Source organism: Rhinoraja longicauda, chromosome 10, assembly GCF_053455715.1.
Source record: "Rhinoraja longicauda isolate Sanriku21f chromosome 10, sRhiLon1.1, whole genome shotgun sequence".
NCBI classification, from domain to species: domain Eukaryota; kingdom Metazoa; phylum Chordata; class Chondrichthyes; order Rajiformes; family Arhynchobatidae; genus Rhinoraja; species Rhinoraja longicauda.
The window spans coordinates 31,338,181-31,353,731 of NC_135962.1; the positions used below are offsets into that span (position 1 = coordinate 31,338,181).

Here is a 15,551-nt window from a genome sequence, read left to right on the forward strand (position 1 = left end):
GACTTTCCACGGGCCCTTGATTGATGAAGAGGGTAGATGAAGAGGCTCTTTTGAATGACAAATCCCCTTTCGGGGCCGGGCAGTTCCCGTGCGCAAAGTGCGGGAACGATTGGGACTTCCCCATTTTTTTTCTACACAGCTTCCCAATTCCCAAGTCACTCCACCATCAGGGGAAATAAAGGAAGAATGTTATAAAATTATTATCCCCTAGCCCTCTTCACTCAAAAAAAAAAACCCCAGTAGATATTTGGGGTATTAATAAGTGAGCCATTAGTGTGCACCCAGAGTGGAAACTGAACTTTAATGCCTGGGTCTGAGGACCTCAAACGTCGCCTCTACAGATGCTGCCTGGCCGGCTGAGATCCTCCAGCACTTTATGTCCAACTGAAGATTCCCACTGTCTCCTGCGTTTCATCTTTAATATCTGGATGGCTCTGCACCTTTGCAAAATATTCCCGTTGATCGCTGCGCTCAAATACCCCCAGGGCTCCAGCAGTGCGGGTATTTTCCAACCTTCCCCCACTCGGTACACTTTGTCCTCTTTCTAATTGAACAGCATTTGCAGTTCTCCGGAATTTCCCAGCAAAAAGCACAGAGCTTTCGCGTGACTTGTGGACTGGAGGCGGAGACAAGGAGCTCCGCCCAGAATTTAAAAAAATCCCCGAAATGCCATGTCTTAAACCTGTTGCTTTGCAGAGCTGCGTCTCAGACGTCAGTGACGGAGGAGCTGGTTGTGCTTTTGGAGATACTCTTTGCATTTTGTTTTTTTTGGGTTTTTGTTTTCCCCCCCCTCCCCTTCAAACACAGTGAGAACTTTTCCTTCAGTGCTTTAAAGCAATGGCAGATCCCGCTCTATTTAACAATTGCACGGATGGTTTGGGTCAGCAATTCAAAGGGAAGGGAAAGCTGGAGCCTGCGTGCGGGTCGACGCAACCCGGAGGCAGCAAACTGGCCGGACTGTTGGAGGATCGCTGCGACAGCGGCATCGGCTCGATGAACGAGAGGGACGAGGAGGTGCTGCGGGAAATCAGGGAGCTCAGCCTGGCCGACAAACCCGAGCCAACCCAGTCCTGGAAAGACTTCACCTCGGAGGATGGAGACACGTAAGTCTTTTTGGAGACTATTGCTTTAAGTAGTTAGCAATTGCTGGTTTAAATAAAATAGAAATCTTAAAATGTATTTTGCACCCCCCCCCCCCCCCTCTTATAAAAAAAATTTGCACGAGTAAAAATACATCCAAAATGCTGTCTGGAAAAAGACACGTAATCCACCAGCTCAGCACTTTAGTCGGTGGTGGCTGAAAGTTTCTAAACTCCTACGAGTAAAACAAAAGACGCTTGAGTAAAACAAGTTGCAAAAAAAAAATCCTTAAATTGATGGGCAACTTTATTGCGTTTATATTAAATTGTTTGAGCAAACTTGTGTGTTTGGAGGGGGGGGAGGAGGGGGCTAAAGGGGATCTGATGCAGAAATGGTTGAGAACACCATGTTCTGTCTGTAGAGGCGCGCTGGGTGCAGTAGTTCCTGTATCAGCTTGGAAAGTCCCTGGCATGTGGCCAGCGTCTGGCTCACTGATAAATATTTAACAGCGTGGAAAGTACCCAAAAAACCGAGCTTGCGCAACCCTGGAGAGTTCCGCCTTTGTTTAGAGTTACGGCGCAACCTCTCCACCCTTCGCCGTGGCCGCCGCAGCAGGTTTTAACGTGGCATATCCCTCTCTTTCAGGTTCCTACACTTGGCCATTATCCATACGGCCAAAGACGTCGTCCTCCAAATACTTAACAACATCCAGGATGGGGATCATTATCTTCACCGTCAGAATAACCTGAAGCAGGTGAATATTTTTGCTGAGTTTTTCTTTGCACGTCCTAGTTTATGGTAGACACAAGGAGCTAAAGACAAGGTCATAAGTGATAGCAGAATTAGGCTATTCGGCTCATCAAGCATTCAATCACGGCTGAACTATCCCCTAACCGTCCTAATGTTGGAATCTGGAAAAAAATAGTGATGTGGTAACTCAGTAGGTCAGATATCGTGGATGGAGAACATGGACAGGCGATGTTTCTGATCACTTATCCATGATTCTGGTGTTTTGCAGTATTATTACCTCAAGTTTTATGCTCAACATTGTCACTATTGTTTCAAATGTAATATTTCAGAGACTAAATAATTGTAAACTGAAGAGTAGCTGAAGGGGTGGTTTCCTGAGATGGGAAAGCCCCACTTGTGTCAACAAATGACTAATGGAACTGGAATAACCCGCTTGCATTTCAATTGTGCTGTGTCCCAATGGTTTCCTTTCTGTATTCTCACGGAAATGGTTCATTTGTTCTTCCCAGAGTGCCATGCATCTGGCAGTGATCACACAACAGACTGACGTGCTGCAGGCTTTGCTTTGGGCAGGAGGAGACCTGGGATCAAGGGATGTGAATGGGAATTCGCCTCTGCACATCGCTTCCGAGATGAATCTGTTTGCGTGCATCAACATCATCAACTCGTTCTGCACAAGGCCAGACATCCGAAACCTCGTGGATAACAAAAATTATAATGGTACAGATATCTATCATTTGCACATATCCAATATAATGCTAATTTCACATTTATATATCTTTAACTTGTAAATTGACACCGAATATAATGTTAGAGATTTTTTAAATGAATCCTGTACATTTACTATTTTATAATGCTTTGGTTTTGACAATAATATGAAATTTATAATATTACTGGCTGAAAGATTACTGAGATTTAACATCCTTGATGGTGAATATTGTTTGCAACGTTTTGAGATGTTTCCATTTTTCCTATTTCAGGTCTTACATGTTTGCATTTGGCAGTGAAAAACAGGCTTCCTGATATGATGAAATGCTTAATTCAACTTGGAGCCGATATTAATGCTCAGGTAACTTTATTTTTCATTTTCCAATTGATAGTTATTAATAATTAATATATTGATTGTGTTTCCAGTTTTCACTTGCACGGCCATTATTAACCGCAAGGTGTGCTTCTTCTCCACAGGAACCATCCAGTGGTAGGACGGCACTTCATCTTGCAGTGGAGGAGCAGGATGCTGAAATGGTGTCATTGTTGGTGCGTTATGGGGCAGATCCCAATGTGCTGATGTACAATGACTGTGCACCCTATCACCTCACTCTGGGAAGGAGTAACCTGAGAATCCAGGAGGAACTTATTAACGTGACTGATCCGTCCATACACATATTGTACGAAGATAATCAGATGTGGGATGCTGAATCTTCTGACTGGGAGGTGAGTGAGCTGGAAGAAAATGATCTAACCATGAAATGTTTGAAGGCCAAGCTTTAGCATGCTTTTATGTGCACAAAATTAGAATAATGGGGACACGTGGAACTGCAGGTGCTGGAACCTTAAGCAATAGGGCGGCACAGTGGTGCAACTGGTAGAGCTGCTGTCTTGCAGCACCAGAGACCCGGGTTCAATCCTGACCGCGGGTACTGTCCATGTGGAGTTTGCTTGTTCTCCCTGCGACCACATCCTCTGAGTGCTCTGGTTTCATCCCAAATATGTAAGCGGTTTGTCAGTTAATTGGCCTCTAAAGCGCCCTTTTGTGAGTAGGTAGTAGAATAGAAAGTAGGAACAATATAGAACTACCTGAACAGGTGATCAATCAATGGTCAGTATGGGCAAGCTGGGCCAAAGGACCTGTTTCCATGCTGTATCTCTCAACTAAATTAAAATACAAAAATTCATGTTCTAAAGCCATCTCTGTAGATTTATTCGCTAATGTGAGGTAAAATATGAACATTTGCCACCAAAACTAATGCTAATGTATAATTCATTATTTTCTAGGTTCCTTTCACCTACGACGACTGTGTCATTGGGGGACAACTGCTTGGGTGTTGAAGATGATCTCTCTGCATGTTGCTAATCTGAACTTTTGTCTACTTCAATTCTGGGTTGGAGATGCGCATTGAAGCTTCGTTACCCAATCATGTAATTTGATGAGAATCATCAATGACTGACACTAATATTTCCAAGTCATGCCGCTGGGTGCCGTAAAGAATTTTTACCGTAATGAAATATCTATCACAAAGCAGAGAATGTGATGTTGTAAGTTATGGACGTAAAATGAAATTCTGCTGCTCAAAGGGATACATTGAATGCACTGTAGCAGACAGAAATACGTAGATCATTCTACACCGAGATATTGCGCATATTTGTAAAGTATAAAATCTGTAAATATGTGAATTATTGTAAATATTGGACATTTTTTACTTGTGAAAATATTTGATACAACCCTTAGTTATTTATTTTTGTCAAATAAAGAATATGAAAATTTTAAAGTTGTTCCTTGCTGTTGAGATTGTAAGTTGAGGTAACGTTTTTCTCACAAACATTAACCTTGAACTTTCACTTCCATTGTGTGTCTGGAGTATTACATCTCTTGAGATACCTCTCTGGTGTTCCTAGGACAGCAGTACAGTCACGTATTCTAGTGACAAATAGACAAAATTAATTGAACAACAATGGGTCAACATAAACCTACATGACTTGTTACAAGGATGTAGCCAGGATTCGAGGACCTGAGCTATAGGGAAAATTTTGGCAGGCGAGCACTTTATAACTTGAAGCACAGGCGGCTGATAGGTTGGTCTTATAGAGGTGTATACAATTGTGAGGGGAACAAATAGAGTGAATACAGTGCTTTTACCCAGAATAGTGGAATCAAGAACCAGAGAATGTAGCTTTAAGGTGAAGGGAACAAGATTTAATAAGAACCTGAAGGGCAACTTTTTCACTCAGAAGATTTAGTGGTGAATCTGTGGAATTCTCTGCCACAGAAGGTAGGTGAGGCCAGTCGTTGGCTATATTTAAGAGGGAGTTAGATGTGGCCCTTGTGGCTAAAGGGATCAGGGGGTATGGAAGGCAGGTACAGGATACTGAGTTGGATGATCAGCCATGATCATATTGAATGGCGGTGCAGGCTCGAAGGGCCGAATGGCCTACTCCTGCACCTACTTTCTATGTTTCTAAAAACCTGTAATTCTTGTACAAGGACACCCAGGTCCCTCTGAACACCAACACCTTTCAAACTCTCACCATTCCAAAAAAATCTCCCTGAAGCCCCTCTGCATCCTCCTCCCAGCCTGCAATACCTGTGCTATACAGCACTACAATTCCAAAATATGGTCAAATCTGTTTAATAATTTATTGCATGGTACTCTGTCAGATGCCATCTAAACAACCAAATAACCCACATCATTTATTCTGCTAGTTGCAGTCTCAAAAATCTTTTCACAGATTTTTCAAACATAATTTCCTTTTCATAAATCCATGCGGACCTGGACCAATCCTATTATTATTTTGGAGGTTCCCTACAAACTTTTTCTTATTAATAGAGTCATAGACTCATGCAGCATTGAAACAGGCCCTTCGGCCCAAGACATCTATGCTGACCAAAATGTACCTGGTTCAACTACTTCCTTTAGCAGTTTGTTCCGTATATCCACACCCTCCATGTAAAACGTTTGCCCCTAGGTTTCTATTAAATCTTTCCCCTCCCACCTTAAATCTATGTACCCTCTTTCTTAATTCCCCTATGCAAAGAAGTCACCTTATTCCTCTCATGACTTTATATACCTCATAGATTCTAACACTTTTCCTATAGTTTTTGTCAACCTAATAAGTATATAGCTTCTGTTTTCCATCTCCCATTTTAAAAAGTAGTTACAATTGCATAGATCCTTTGTCTGATTCTGCTTTTCTGCACTTCTCTAACACCCCTCTCTCCTTTCTTGATCTCTCTGTCTCCATCACAGGGGACAGAATACTGACTGAAATCTACTACAGGCCTAACGACTCCCACAGTTATCTGGACTAAACTGTCCCACCCTGCCTCTTGCAAATATACCATCACCTATCCTCAATTTCTCCACCTCTGCTGTTTCTGCTCCCAAGATGAGGTTTTCCATTCTAGGACATCTGCCATGTCCTTGTCTTTAGTCAATGTGATTTCCCCCCCAATGTCAGAGATAGACCCGTCATCCGCGTCTCCTCTGTGCCCTGTAATTCTGTTCTGGAACAAGGATACAGTTCCTCCTGGTCCTCACTTTTCACCTCGCCAGCCTCCACAACCAACACATCCTCCAACATTTCCATCACCTGCAAGGTTCACCTCCATCCAGGGTCGTCAGCAGTCCTTCCAGCTGCAACAGAGGTTCACGTGCACCTCATCTAGCCTCATCTACTGCATCTAGTGTTCCCAATATGGCCTCCCGAACATCAGGGAGACCCAGCGTTGATTCAGCGACCATTTCTCCAAACACTTGTACTCAGTCCACCAAGACCGATTGGATCTCCCAGTTGCTAATTATTTCAACTCTTCCCATTCCCATACTGATCTGTTTGGTATCAACATTGAATTCTCCAATTTTAGGTAACTACAAAACCCTCCCCTGTCTCATCATCCACCACACCCCCTCTTCTTTCCCTGTCCCCCTCTCCTATACCACAGCTGGACTCGCACCTATGTCTCCCCTCTCCCTCCCCTTCCAACTACATTCTTTCCTCCAGCTACACAATCCGTAACTGGTCAATCCTTTTGTCTCTCACTGTCCATCATTTCATCTCTGACCTTTGTCCAACCATCTGCTTATCAAACTCCCCCCCCCCCCCCTCACCTGCATCAACCTGCCAGGTTTTGTCCTGCCCTTCCCCTCTTCCTGCTTTCTCCCATCCCCACCCTCCCTGCAATCAGTTTGAAGAAGGGTCCAACCCAAAATGGCATGCATTCATGTTCGGCATCTCTCTGTCTGACCTGCTGAGTCACTCCAGCAGTTTGGCTTTTTCCATAAAACAGCTTCTGCAGTTCCTTGCTTCTACATTTCTTTTTTTTGTTGCCATCTTCTGCTCCTGATTTTAGTTTCTTAGGCTACACTTCACAGGTTACACAGGCTTAATCATCTCTACCTTTTAAAATAAAAGCTTCACTTCAAAACAATAATAGGTTTGCGTTCCATGCATAAGTGGAATATAAATGTAATTATGTGAGACAAGCCCACGGGGAAAAATGCAACCTTTGATCTGTGTTGAATCTGTTGATTTAAACAGGGAGGCAGTAGTGAGATCTAGTGGGCTCTATGTCTCAGTAGCCAGAGAGGATCATAGAGGGGAAAAAATAAAGTTTTCCACCATTGTAGACCAGTGAGCACAAAGGTCATAGGACCTGGTGCATACGGGTCAAGTTTTAGATGAGTTCCTGCCTACTGAGGGAGTCTAAGAGAGACAAGCCTGAGGGTAACAAATGCTGGACTGAGGACTTCCAGCAACAGATGAGCAGTGACATTGCAGAAGTTGAAATTAAGGATCTTAGTCTCTCCATGTGGCTGTCAAAACTTTTCTCTTGTTTCACCTTTGCTCCCTATAATATACAAAATCTCATGTCATCACACACACGTGCAGGAAGGAGAGGGCTGAAGTTAAAGGTCTGCTGGAACAATGCTGATGATAAACACCTGTCTCATTGCTCTCATATGGCACAGAACTTGGACCACCTTTGGTAAAAACTCACCACTGTTCATAGTGATGAGCCATAGTCACACAACATGGAAACAGTCCCACTGGCCTGACTGTCCATGCCGACCAAGATGCTCCACCTAGGCTAGTCCCATTTGCTTGCATTTGGCCCATGTTCCTAGAGCCAATATTACATAGGCCAATTAACCTACAGACCCGCAACAATCCCCTTATGGGATGTGGGAGGAAACCGAAGCATGGGGAGATAACCCATAGGGAGAACATACTAGTTCCAGACGTACGGCACCCGAGGTCAGGATCAAACCCAGATCTCTGGCTCTGTGAGGCAGTGACTCTACCAGCTACACCACTGTGGCACCCTATTTAAGACCATTATTTATCATTTACATCCTTAACCCAGTGCTGAAAATTGCATCTGATTCAGCAGTTACAAGAAAACAGGAAACATCATTTCAAATTTCCCCTAAGTTTTTGCATTGAAAGAACTTCCTGATTTCACTTTTGAAAGACATATGTCTAAGCGTACCAATCAGGAAATTGCACCTCCCTGACTGCTCTTACAAATGTTTTCATACTTTCAGACACCTCATTTGGATGACCATTCATACCTGAAATCTCCAGGGAATGCAAGCCAAGTTCATGCAATGCTCGTAATTTAAGCTTTGAAAAGACCATGTATTGTTCTGGTGAACCTGTTGCACTCTACCCAATGCTTATGTATTGTTTCTGAGAAGCAGTGGCAAAATTTAGTACCGTGGTTGCAGTCTGACAAGGCACGAAATAACTGAAACAGCTCTTTGATTACCAATACCCTAAAAATTAGAATAAAGGCAACGTTTACCTATTACATTTAACTTATTTTCAATGTTTCATTTGCTAATTTCTTTGCTTTTTCCATAAGTGACAGTCATTTGTTTGCAAGGGGAATAAAAAAGAGATTTTTTTCAGACTACAGTTCCCTTTAGGAAGTAACACCTTAGGTGATTTCCATTCAGAAAGAAAATTCCAAACCTCTGAAACCAAAAACGTGACAACTTTAGCGGAACAGGAAAATAAATATTGAATGGCAGCAAATATTTATTACGAGGATCTTCCATTTTCAATGTTATTAAATTTTAGAATTATTTTTCACTGACTTTGCATAATGCTTACTGGCAGTTATTTAGAGAGCACCTCTATTTTTGTTTTTATTTCCTAGTATTTACTGGCATCTGATATATTTCCTCACAGCTGGAAAGTTGTTGCTCAAGCTGTAGACTTGAATGAGCATGTCACATCAAACATGGAGCCTGCTCTATATCAGTCAGTGCTGAAACCTTGTACCGAAAACATAGAACAGCACAGGAACAGGCCCTTCGACCCATAATGTCAGTGCCGAACATGATGCCAGGCTAAACTAATCTTATCTGCCTGCATGTAATCCATATCCTTCCATTCCCTGCATATACATGTGCCAATCCAAAAGCCTTCAATATGCCATTATGTCTGCCTCACCACCATCCTGGCTGCATGTTCCAGGCATAACTTGCCCCGCAAGTCCCCTTTCAATTTTGCTTCATATTTCAATATGTGCTCTGTTACCTTCGAACTCTACTTGCACCATCATAATAACCATGAGAAAGAAATGTGCGGAATATATTTTAATGAAAACATCACATTAAATAAATCGGGACTTTTTCATTATTCAATTTAATATTTTCTTTTTCTCTCTTTCGCTCTTTCTTCTGTTAGAGTACGCAGAAAATGTACACCCCCATTTCTCATTTATGGAAATTAGATCAGAACTCAGAGCTCATAAAACCATACCGATCTACTGAAATGAATACTTTGACATTATGACGTCTCACCCATTGATTCTAGTGAAAAACTGCCGATTTCCTGTGTGGTATTAATCAGATGCAACTTAGTAGTTGGAGTGAAAATCAAGAGTAAGCACAATTATCATTCCTGGTGGTCTGCTTAACATGTGCCATTAAACTCAACTCATATGAACAACAGTCCATATAAGAATGTATAACTTTTGAATTTTAAAATTAATACGGTCATTCAGTAGAACAAGTGTAATCCATTTATAGCTGAGATATAGCAACATGGCCCCAGAGGCAGATCCAATATGATCTTATGCTACACTTTGTATTCAAAATGTCACCTAACCATGCTCTCCAGAGATGTCGCCTGACCTGCTGATTTACTCCAATTGTGCCTATTTTTACGTTTGTTGGTTTGACTTGATAGGATCCCATGGATTTGGAGGTTTGGAAAAGCGGTTTTCAATTGCATTAAGTTACTAATTGCTATATTTTACAATGGAAGATTGGTACATATCAACAACCTGATGCAGAGATGCTGCCTGTCCCAATAGATAATAGACAATAGGTGCAGGAGGAGGCCATTCGGCCCTTCGAGCCAGCACCGCCATTCAATGTACTCATGGCTGATCATTCTCAATCAGTACCCCATTCCTGCCTTCTCCCCGTACCCCCTGACTCCGCTATCCTTAAGAGCACTATCTAGAAGAGCTCTATCTAGCTGAAGTCCCGCTGAGTTACTTCAGCATTTTGTGCCCATCTTCGGTTTAAACCAGCATCTGTAATCTGAAGAAGGGTTTCGACCTGAAACATCACCCATTCCTTCTCTCCATAGATGCTGCCTGTCCCGTTGAGTTACTCCCAGCATTTTGTGTCTATCTTCGATTAAAACCAGCACCAGCAGTTCCTTCCTACACATCTGTAGTTCCTTCCTACAAATTGATCTAATAAGATTCCACAGGCACCACCTACATTGCAACAGTTCACACAAAGCGACACTGTAATCCGCCACAGAATCAACCATATATTCATCATCCTAACACAGCATTCTTGCTTCCTCTGACTGTGAATGATGATTACTCTACCGAAGGTTGTACAACTCTCCTACTTCCTAGACCTCTTCGGAGTGTCCCATGTATATTTTCCACAGAATTTATTTCATGGTTATCAATAGTTGGTTGTTAACTTTCCTAACCAACAAAATTAACCAAACACTTTGGTGGAACTGGCATTGAACCAGGAACTCTCCTGCTTTCTATCACATGTTGTACTCGTATTATCTACAGAAAAACTCCAGTCCCACTTCCACTTCAGTTGTATTCTAGTCTGAACACTATAGCACATCCATATGCCTTTGGGAGTCATGGATAGATACTATCTTGTGTACTATTTGTGGAAATTAAATGATACATTAAAAAAAACTAAAACCCAGAAATATTAATGTTATGATTAAAGGAAACCATCAAAAATGGTTATAACTAAGGTTTCATGTAAATACCTGTTTTGATATTTCTAATTCAACTCACAAGTTTACTCCATGCTATGAATATGCACATTTAGGATTTTATTGCAAAGTCTCAGGTTCAATCCGGCATATGCGATAAAAAATCTCCATTGTACAATAACTTCCATTATGTAGTAAATCTGTCCCATAGTCTCTCTGAGTTTGAGCACAAACGATGCCACATTGTTTCCAAATGCTCAGACAGAAATTAGAGTACTATTCTGAGCAAAAAACTACCACCAAAATTTCCAATCAAATAAATTTCCTCTCAGATGCATCTCTGTAAAGACCAACAGCCTTTCATGTGAACAGCCTTATACTTCCGTTGATGTTAGCTCAGAGGAAGTAACTAACTGATAAGCTCATCAAAGATATGGCTGGAGCCTCAAGTTAACAGAGACAGGCAAATTAATGCCTTTGCATTGTTCATAATGTGTTGTGCTGGTATATAGTTATTTTTGTAGGATGTTGGGTTTAAAGAAAAACGGTCGAAGAGACTTTTTTGACATGGCTCATCAAGTAAACCATATTGTATAATTAGGAATATAATATTCCTAAATAATTATAGGCTTATCCTTTGAGTAATGTTACCTAAGATTAATTTTCAGAACTATACACAGGTGTAAAGTTAAATTTGACTTCTACTAAGGATAATTTTTAATTTTTTGCATATCTTTTAGCCTTCAACCCTCAATCTCTGAAGACTATTTTCACAAAGGGAGCAGCAAATGACTTCTTCTGATGCTGTTACAGTGTGACTACACAATGATTTATTTAGGGTTAATCTTCTGATCTTTCCTACTTTCTTCACATGAGACAGTCACCTCTCTTTGAACCTGGGTGCTTGTGGATATGTCTACCGATTTATTTGAATATTGGGTACAGTTAAAGAATCCTCAATGTCCCAGCAGTGGCTCCATTGGCAGCACCTAACAAAGAAGGTTGTGAGTGCACATCCCACTCTGGAGACACAAATACAAAAATTTAGACTAATGCTTCAATGCACCGCTGAGGAAGATGTCGAGGTTGGCACAGCTGTTGGAGCTGCTGCCTCCCTGTGCCAGACTCTCTGATTCCATCCTGACCTTGGGTGCTGTCGCTGGAGTTTGCACATTTTCTCTGTGACCGTTGGTTTCCTCCAGGTGCTCCGATTTCCTCCCACATCCCAAGGACGTGTGCGAGTTTGTAGATTAATTGGCCTCTGCAAATTGCCTCTCGTGTATGTCGAATGGATGCAAAAGTGGGATAACGTAGAACTAATATGTGAATGGGAGATTGATGGTCGGTGTAGACCCGAAGGGTTTGTTTCTCTTGCTGTATCTTTCAATCAATCAGTCAATCAATAAACCAAGGTCCTATCGCTCTCTTAGGTGGATGTTGAAGACCACTCGACAACACTTTGAAGAACATTTAGCTTTGGTTGCCAGCCCAATATATATTTCACAAATTAGATCAACAAAAAAATGAGGTGGTCATTGTTTTACTATTTTCTGGACAAACTTTCAGTCATAAACTAGCTGCCATATTTTTTGCATTTAAATAGCTGAAATGTGTTTTAGGATGTTCTAAGGCCATGAATGGGGAAATTCATACTTTTGTTTTAACTGAACATTTCTAAAGTTACTGTGTCTATTATGAGAGGAGATGTAATTTAAAAAAAAAGCATGATAAAGCCCAGAGGGAAGAGCAAACTCTCTGACCAAAGTAAAATACTACAAATAGTAGAAACATGAAATAAAAAGAGGAATGGGTTTCATTGTACCTCGATGCCAATGACAATAATAATAAACCTAAACCTAAAATTCAGCATCTGCTGTCAGAGAAGCAGAATTAATGTTTCCAGTCAACGGCCTTTCAAAACATCAGCTCTACTGCTTTTTCCATTTTTGTGTGTTTCCTTTTCAAAGGGAAGGAAGCAATGCTGGATATTGTTCCAAAGTTTAAAATGCAAGTGGAATAAATAGAACTGTGATAGAGAGGGAGCGCTGCTTCCACAGCTCCAGTTTCTTCCCCACCCTGGCTATCCGCTCCAGCCAATTCTTGTCACATGCCTCAGCCCCCCCGAACCAGATCCCCAGCACCTTCAAGAAGTCAGGTTTGATGGTGAAGGGAATGGAAGATCAGTCGGGCCAGTGGCCAAAGAGCATGGCCTCGCTCTTCCTGCAGTTTACCCTGGCTCCCGTGGCCGACTCAAACTGGTCGCAGACGCTAATTAATCTGCCGACCGACCCTGGATCCGAGCAGGACGGCGACATTGTCCATGTACAGGGAGTTTTTGACCTGAGTGCCCCCACTGCCTGGCAATGTCACTCCTCTTATGCTCACGTCCTTCCTGATGGACTCGGCAAAGGGTTCAATACAACAGACGAACAAGACAGGGGAGAGAGGGCAACCCTGCCTGGCTCCAGACCTGCGGGGAAGCTGTCAGATTCCCACCCATTGATTTGGACTGCACTACAGATATCGGTGTAGAGCAGTTGGATCCAATTCCTGATTCCCTCCCCAGAGCCCATTTTGGAGAGCATGTCCCTCATGTATGTGTGTGATATCCTGTCGAAAGCCTTCTCATGGCCCAAGCTGACCAGGCAGGCATCCACCAGCAGCACCAGGCTGTCTGAGATTTTCCTGCCAGGTACAGCACAGGTTTGGTCCGGGTGGATCACCTGTCCCAGAGCAGACTTGACCCAGTTGGCGATGGCCTTTGACAGGATCTTGTAATCTACATTCAACAATGCGATGGGTCTCCAATTCCTTATATCATTTATCTCCCCCTTCTGCTTGTAGATTAGGGTGATGCTGCCCTTCCTCATAGAGTCTGACATGCTGCCGGCTAGAAGCATGTCATTGTACACTTCCAGCAGGTCCAGGCCCACCCATTCCCACAGAGCCGAATACAACTCGGCCGGTAAGCCATCGCTTCCGGGTGTTTTACTCGAATCAAAGGAACGGATGGAGCCAGTCAGCTCCTCCAGGGCCAGTGGTTGGTCCAGACTCTCCCGCTTACTGTCCTCCAAGACCTCCGTGATGGAGGACAGGAAGTTCTGGGAGGCGGCGCTGTCTGTGGCCTTTCTGTCGTACAAATCCTTATAAAAGGATCTACAGATCCTCAGCACGTCCGTCTGCAAGGATCTTACTGAGCCGTCCTCCTCCCGAAGGCTGTTGATCCCAGAGCTCCCCCTGTGAACCTTATGAAAGAAGAAGCGTGAGCACGTCTCATCCTGCTCCACGTGGCGGACCCTGGACCGGAAGATGATCTTGAAGAATTCGGAGGCAAAGAGCCGAGTTTGCCGGCCCTTCAACTCTCTGTTCCTCCCTCACATCCATCCCTCTCGACTGCAGAAGGAGCAGTTGCTGCAAATCTGTCTGGAGTTGGCACAATTCCCTCTTACTCTGTCTTGCTCTGTACCCCTTTGGAGACCTCAGGTGTTGTCTATTCTCCCTGTAGAGGCATTCAGAGGTTGCTTTGCTCTCCACCCAGAGCCCAAGGATATGCTGTTATGTTAATTGGCTGCTCTAAATTACCCTTCAGTGTATGTGGAAAGAGGTGAAAAACAACCAGATGGGAGGTGGCGGATATTTGAGAGAGAATAAGTTGCAGGAGTCTCTGATTTCTTGACATGTGAGAGAGAGCAAGTTGCAGGACTACAGAATAATGACGATGAGGGAGTGGGATTGTTCTGGTGAAAAGATATTTGCATTAGCTTCAATGCATAAAAATGGACTGTGACTAAAGTAGATTGCAATCAAAGATTGCCTAGTAAATCTTCAAATACGCTGTGGGAAAGCTTAAATATATGAATATTTTGTATTAAGTGTGATTTCCGTGTTGTAGTGATCTGCCCTCTACTCACGGTCAGGAATAACTGAAGTTTTCCATTTCTCACTCAGCCTACTGTATGCAATTGGGTCTCCATGTGAATCACTCACTTGACGTCCTCCAGCTGTGGAGATTGTCTTGCGACTTAATTTGCCGAGGAGATGTTCTGTTTACTAACTGCAGTTATCCTCTTTGGTTTGTTTTTTTAGTTTAGAGATACAGCATGGAAACAGGCCCTTCGGCCCACCGAGTCCACCCTTCTCCACTGTTATGGTCTCAGTATTCTTTTGCACTGATTCCAATGTGGGCGTTCTCTGTTACCCTGGAAAACCCTGAACAGATGTGAATCAAGAGAAAGGACCAAGCATTGAGTGGTCATGTTTAATGACTGATGGCCTGGACTGTACTGGACCCAGATTGCTTTTACAATGGCCACCTGTGGTCTGCCCTTGTCCAGTCATTTGAGCCAGGAGATAATGGTCTATCTCACTGTTCCTCCGCACCCTGGTTTCAGAGTATTGTGTGCAGTTCTGATCGCCCCATTACAGGAAGGATGTGGAAGCTTTGGAGAGGGTACAGAGGAGGTTTAGCAGAATGTTGCCTGGATTAGGGGATATTAGCTATAAGGAGAATTTGGACAGACTTGTATTGTTTTCTCTGGAATACCAAAGGTTGAAGGAAGCTTTGAATTAAATTAGAAGAGACATAGACAGAGATAACAGTCAAAACCTTTTTCCCAGAGGAGGAATGTCAATGACTAGTGGGCATAGCTTTAACATCAGAGGAACAAAGTTTAAAGGAGATGTGCAGGGCAAGATTTTTTACACAGAGGGTCGTGGGTGCCTGGAACTAACAGCCAGGGATTGGTGGTAGATGCAGAGACAATGGTAGCATTTAAGAGGCGTTTGGA

The 15,551-nt window shown here is 42.9% G+C and overlaps 1 protein-coding gene across 1 annotated transcript; it reads left to right on the top strand.

The window, feature by feature from the left end:
- Positions 1 to 658: 658 nt before the first annotated feature.
- Positions 659 to 4,269, top strand: nfkbiab (nuclear factor of kappa light polypeptide gene enhancer in B-cells inhibitor, alpha b). Its single transcript, XM_078407173.1, has 6 exons — positions 659 to 1,103; positions 1,726 to 1,834; positions 2,340 to 2,550; positions 2,811 to 2,899; positions 3,016 to 3,264; positions 3,826 to 4,269. The coding sequence occupies exons 1-6, from the start codon at positions 838 to 840 to the stop codon at positions 3,877 to 3,879; spliced, it is 978 nt and encodes a 325-aa protein (XP_078263299.1). The 5' UTR covers positions 659 to 837; the 3' UTR covers positions 3,880 to 4,269.
- Positions 4,270 to 15,551: the final 11,282 nt, after the last annotated feature.

Coding starts and splice junctions, on each gene's coding strand:
- nfkbiab (XM_078407173.1), top strand. CDS start 838: ATGGCAGATCCCGCTCTATTTAACAATTGCACGGATGGTTTGGGTCAG. Junction 1,835..2,339: donor GTCAGAATAACCTGAAGCAG/GTGAATATTTTT, acceptor TGTTCTTCCCAG/AGTGCCATGCATCTGGCAGT. Junction 3,265..3,825: donor CTGAATCTTCTGACTGGGAG/GTGAGTGAGCTG, acceptor ATTATTTTCTAG/GTTCCTTTCACCTACGACGA.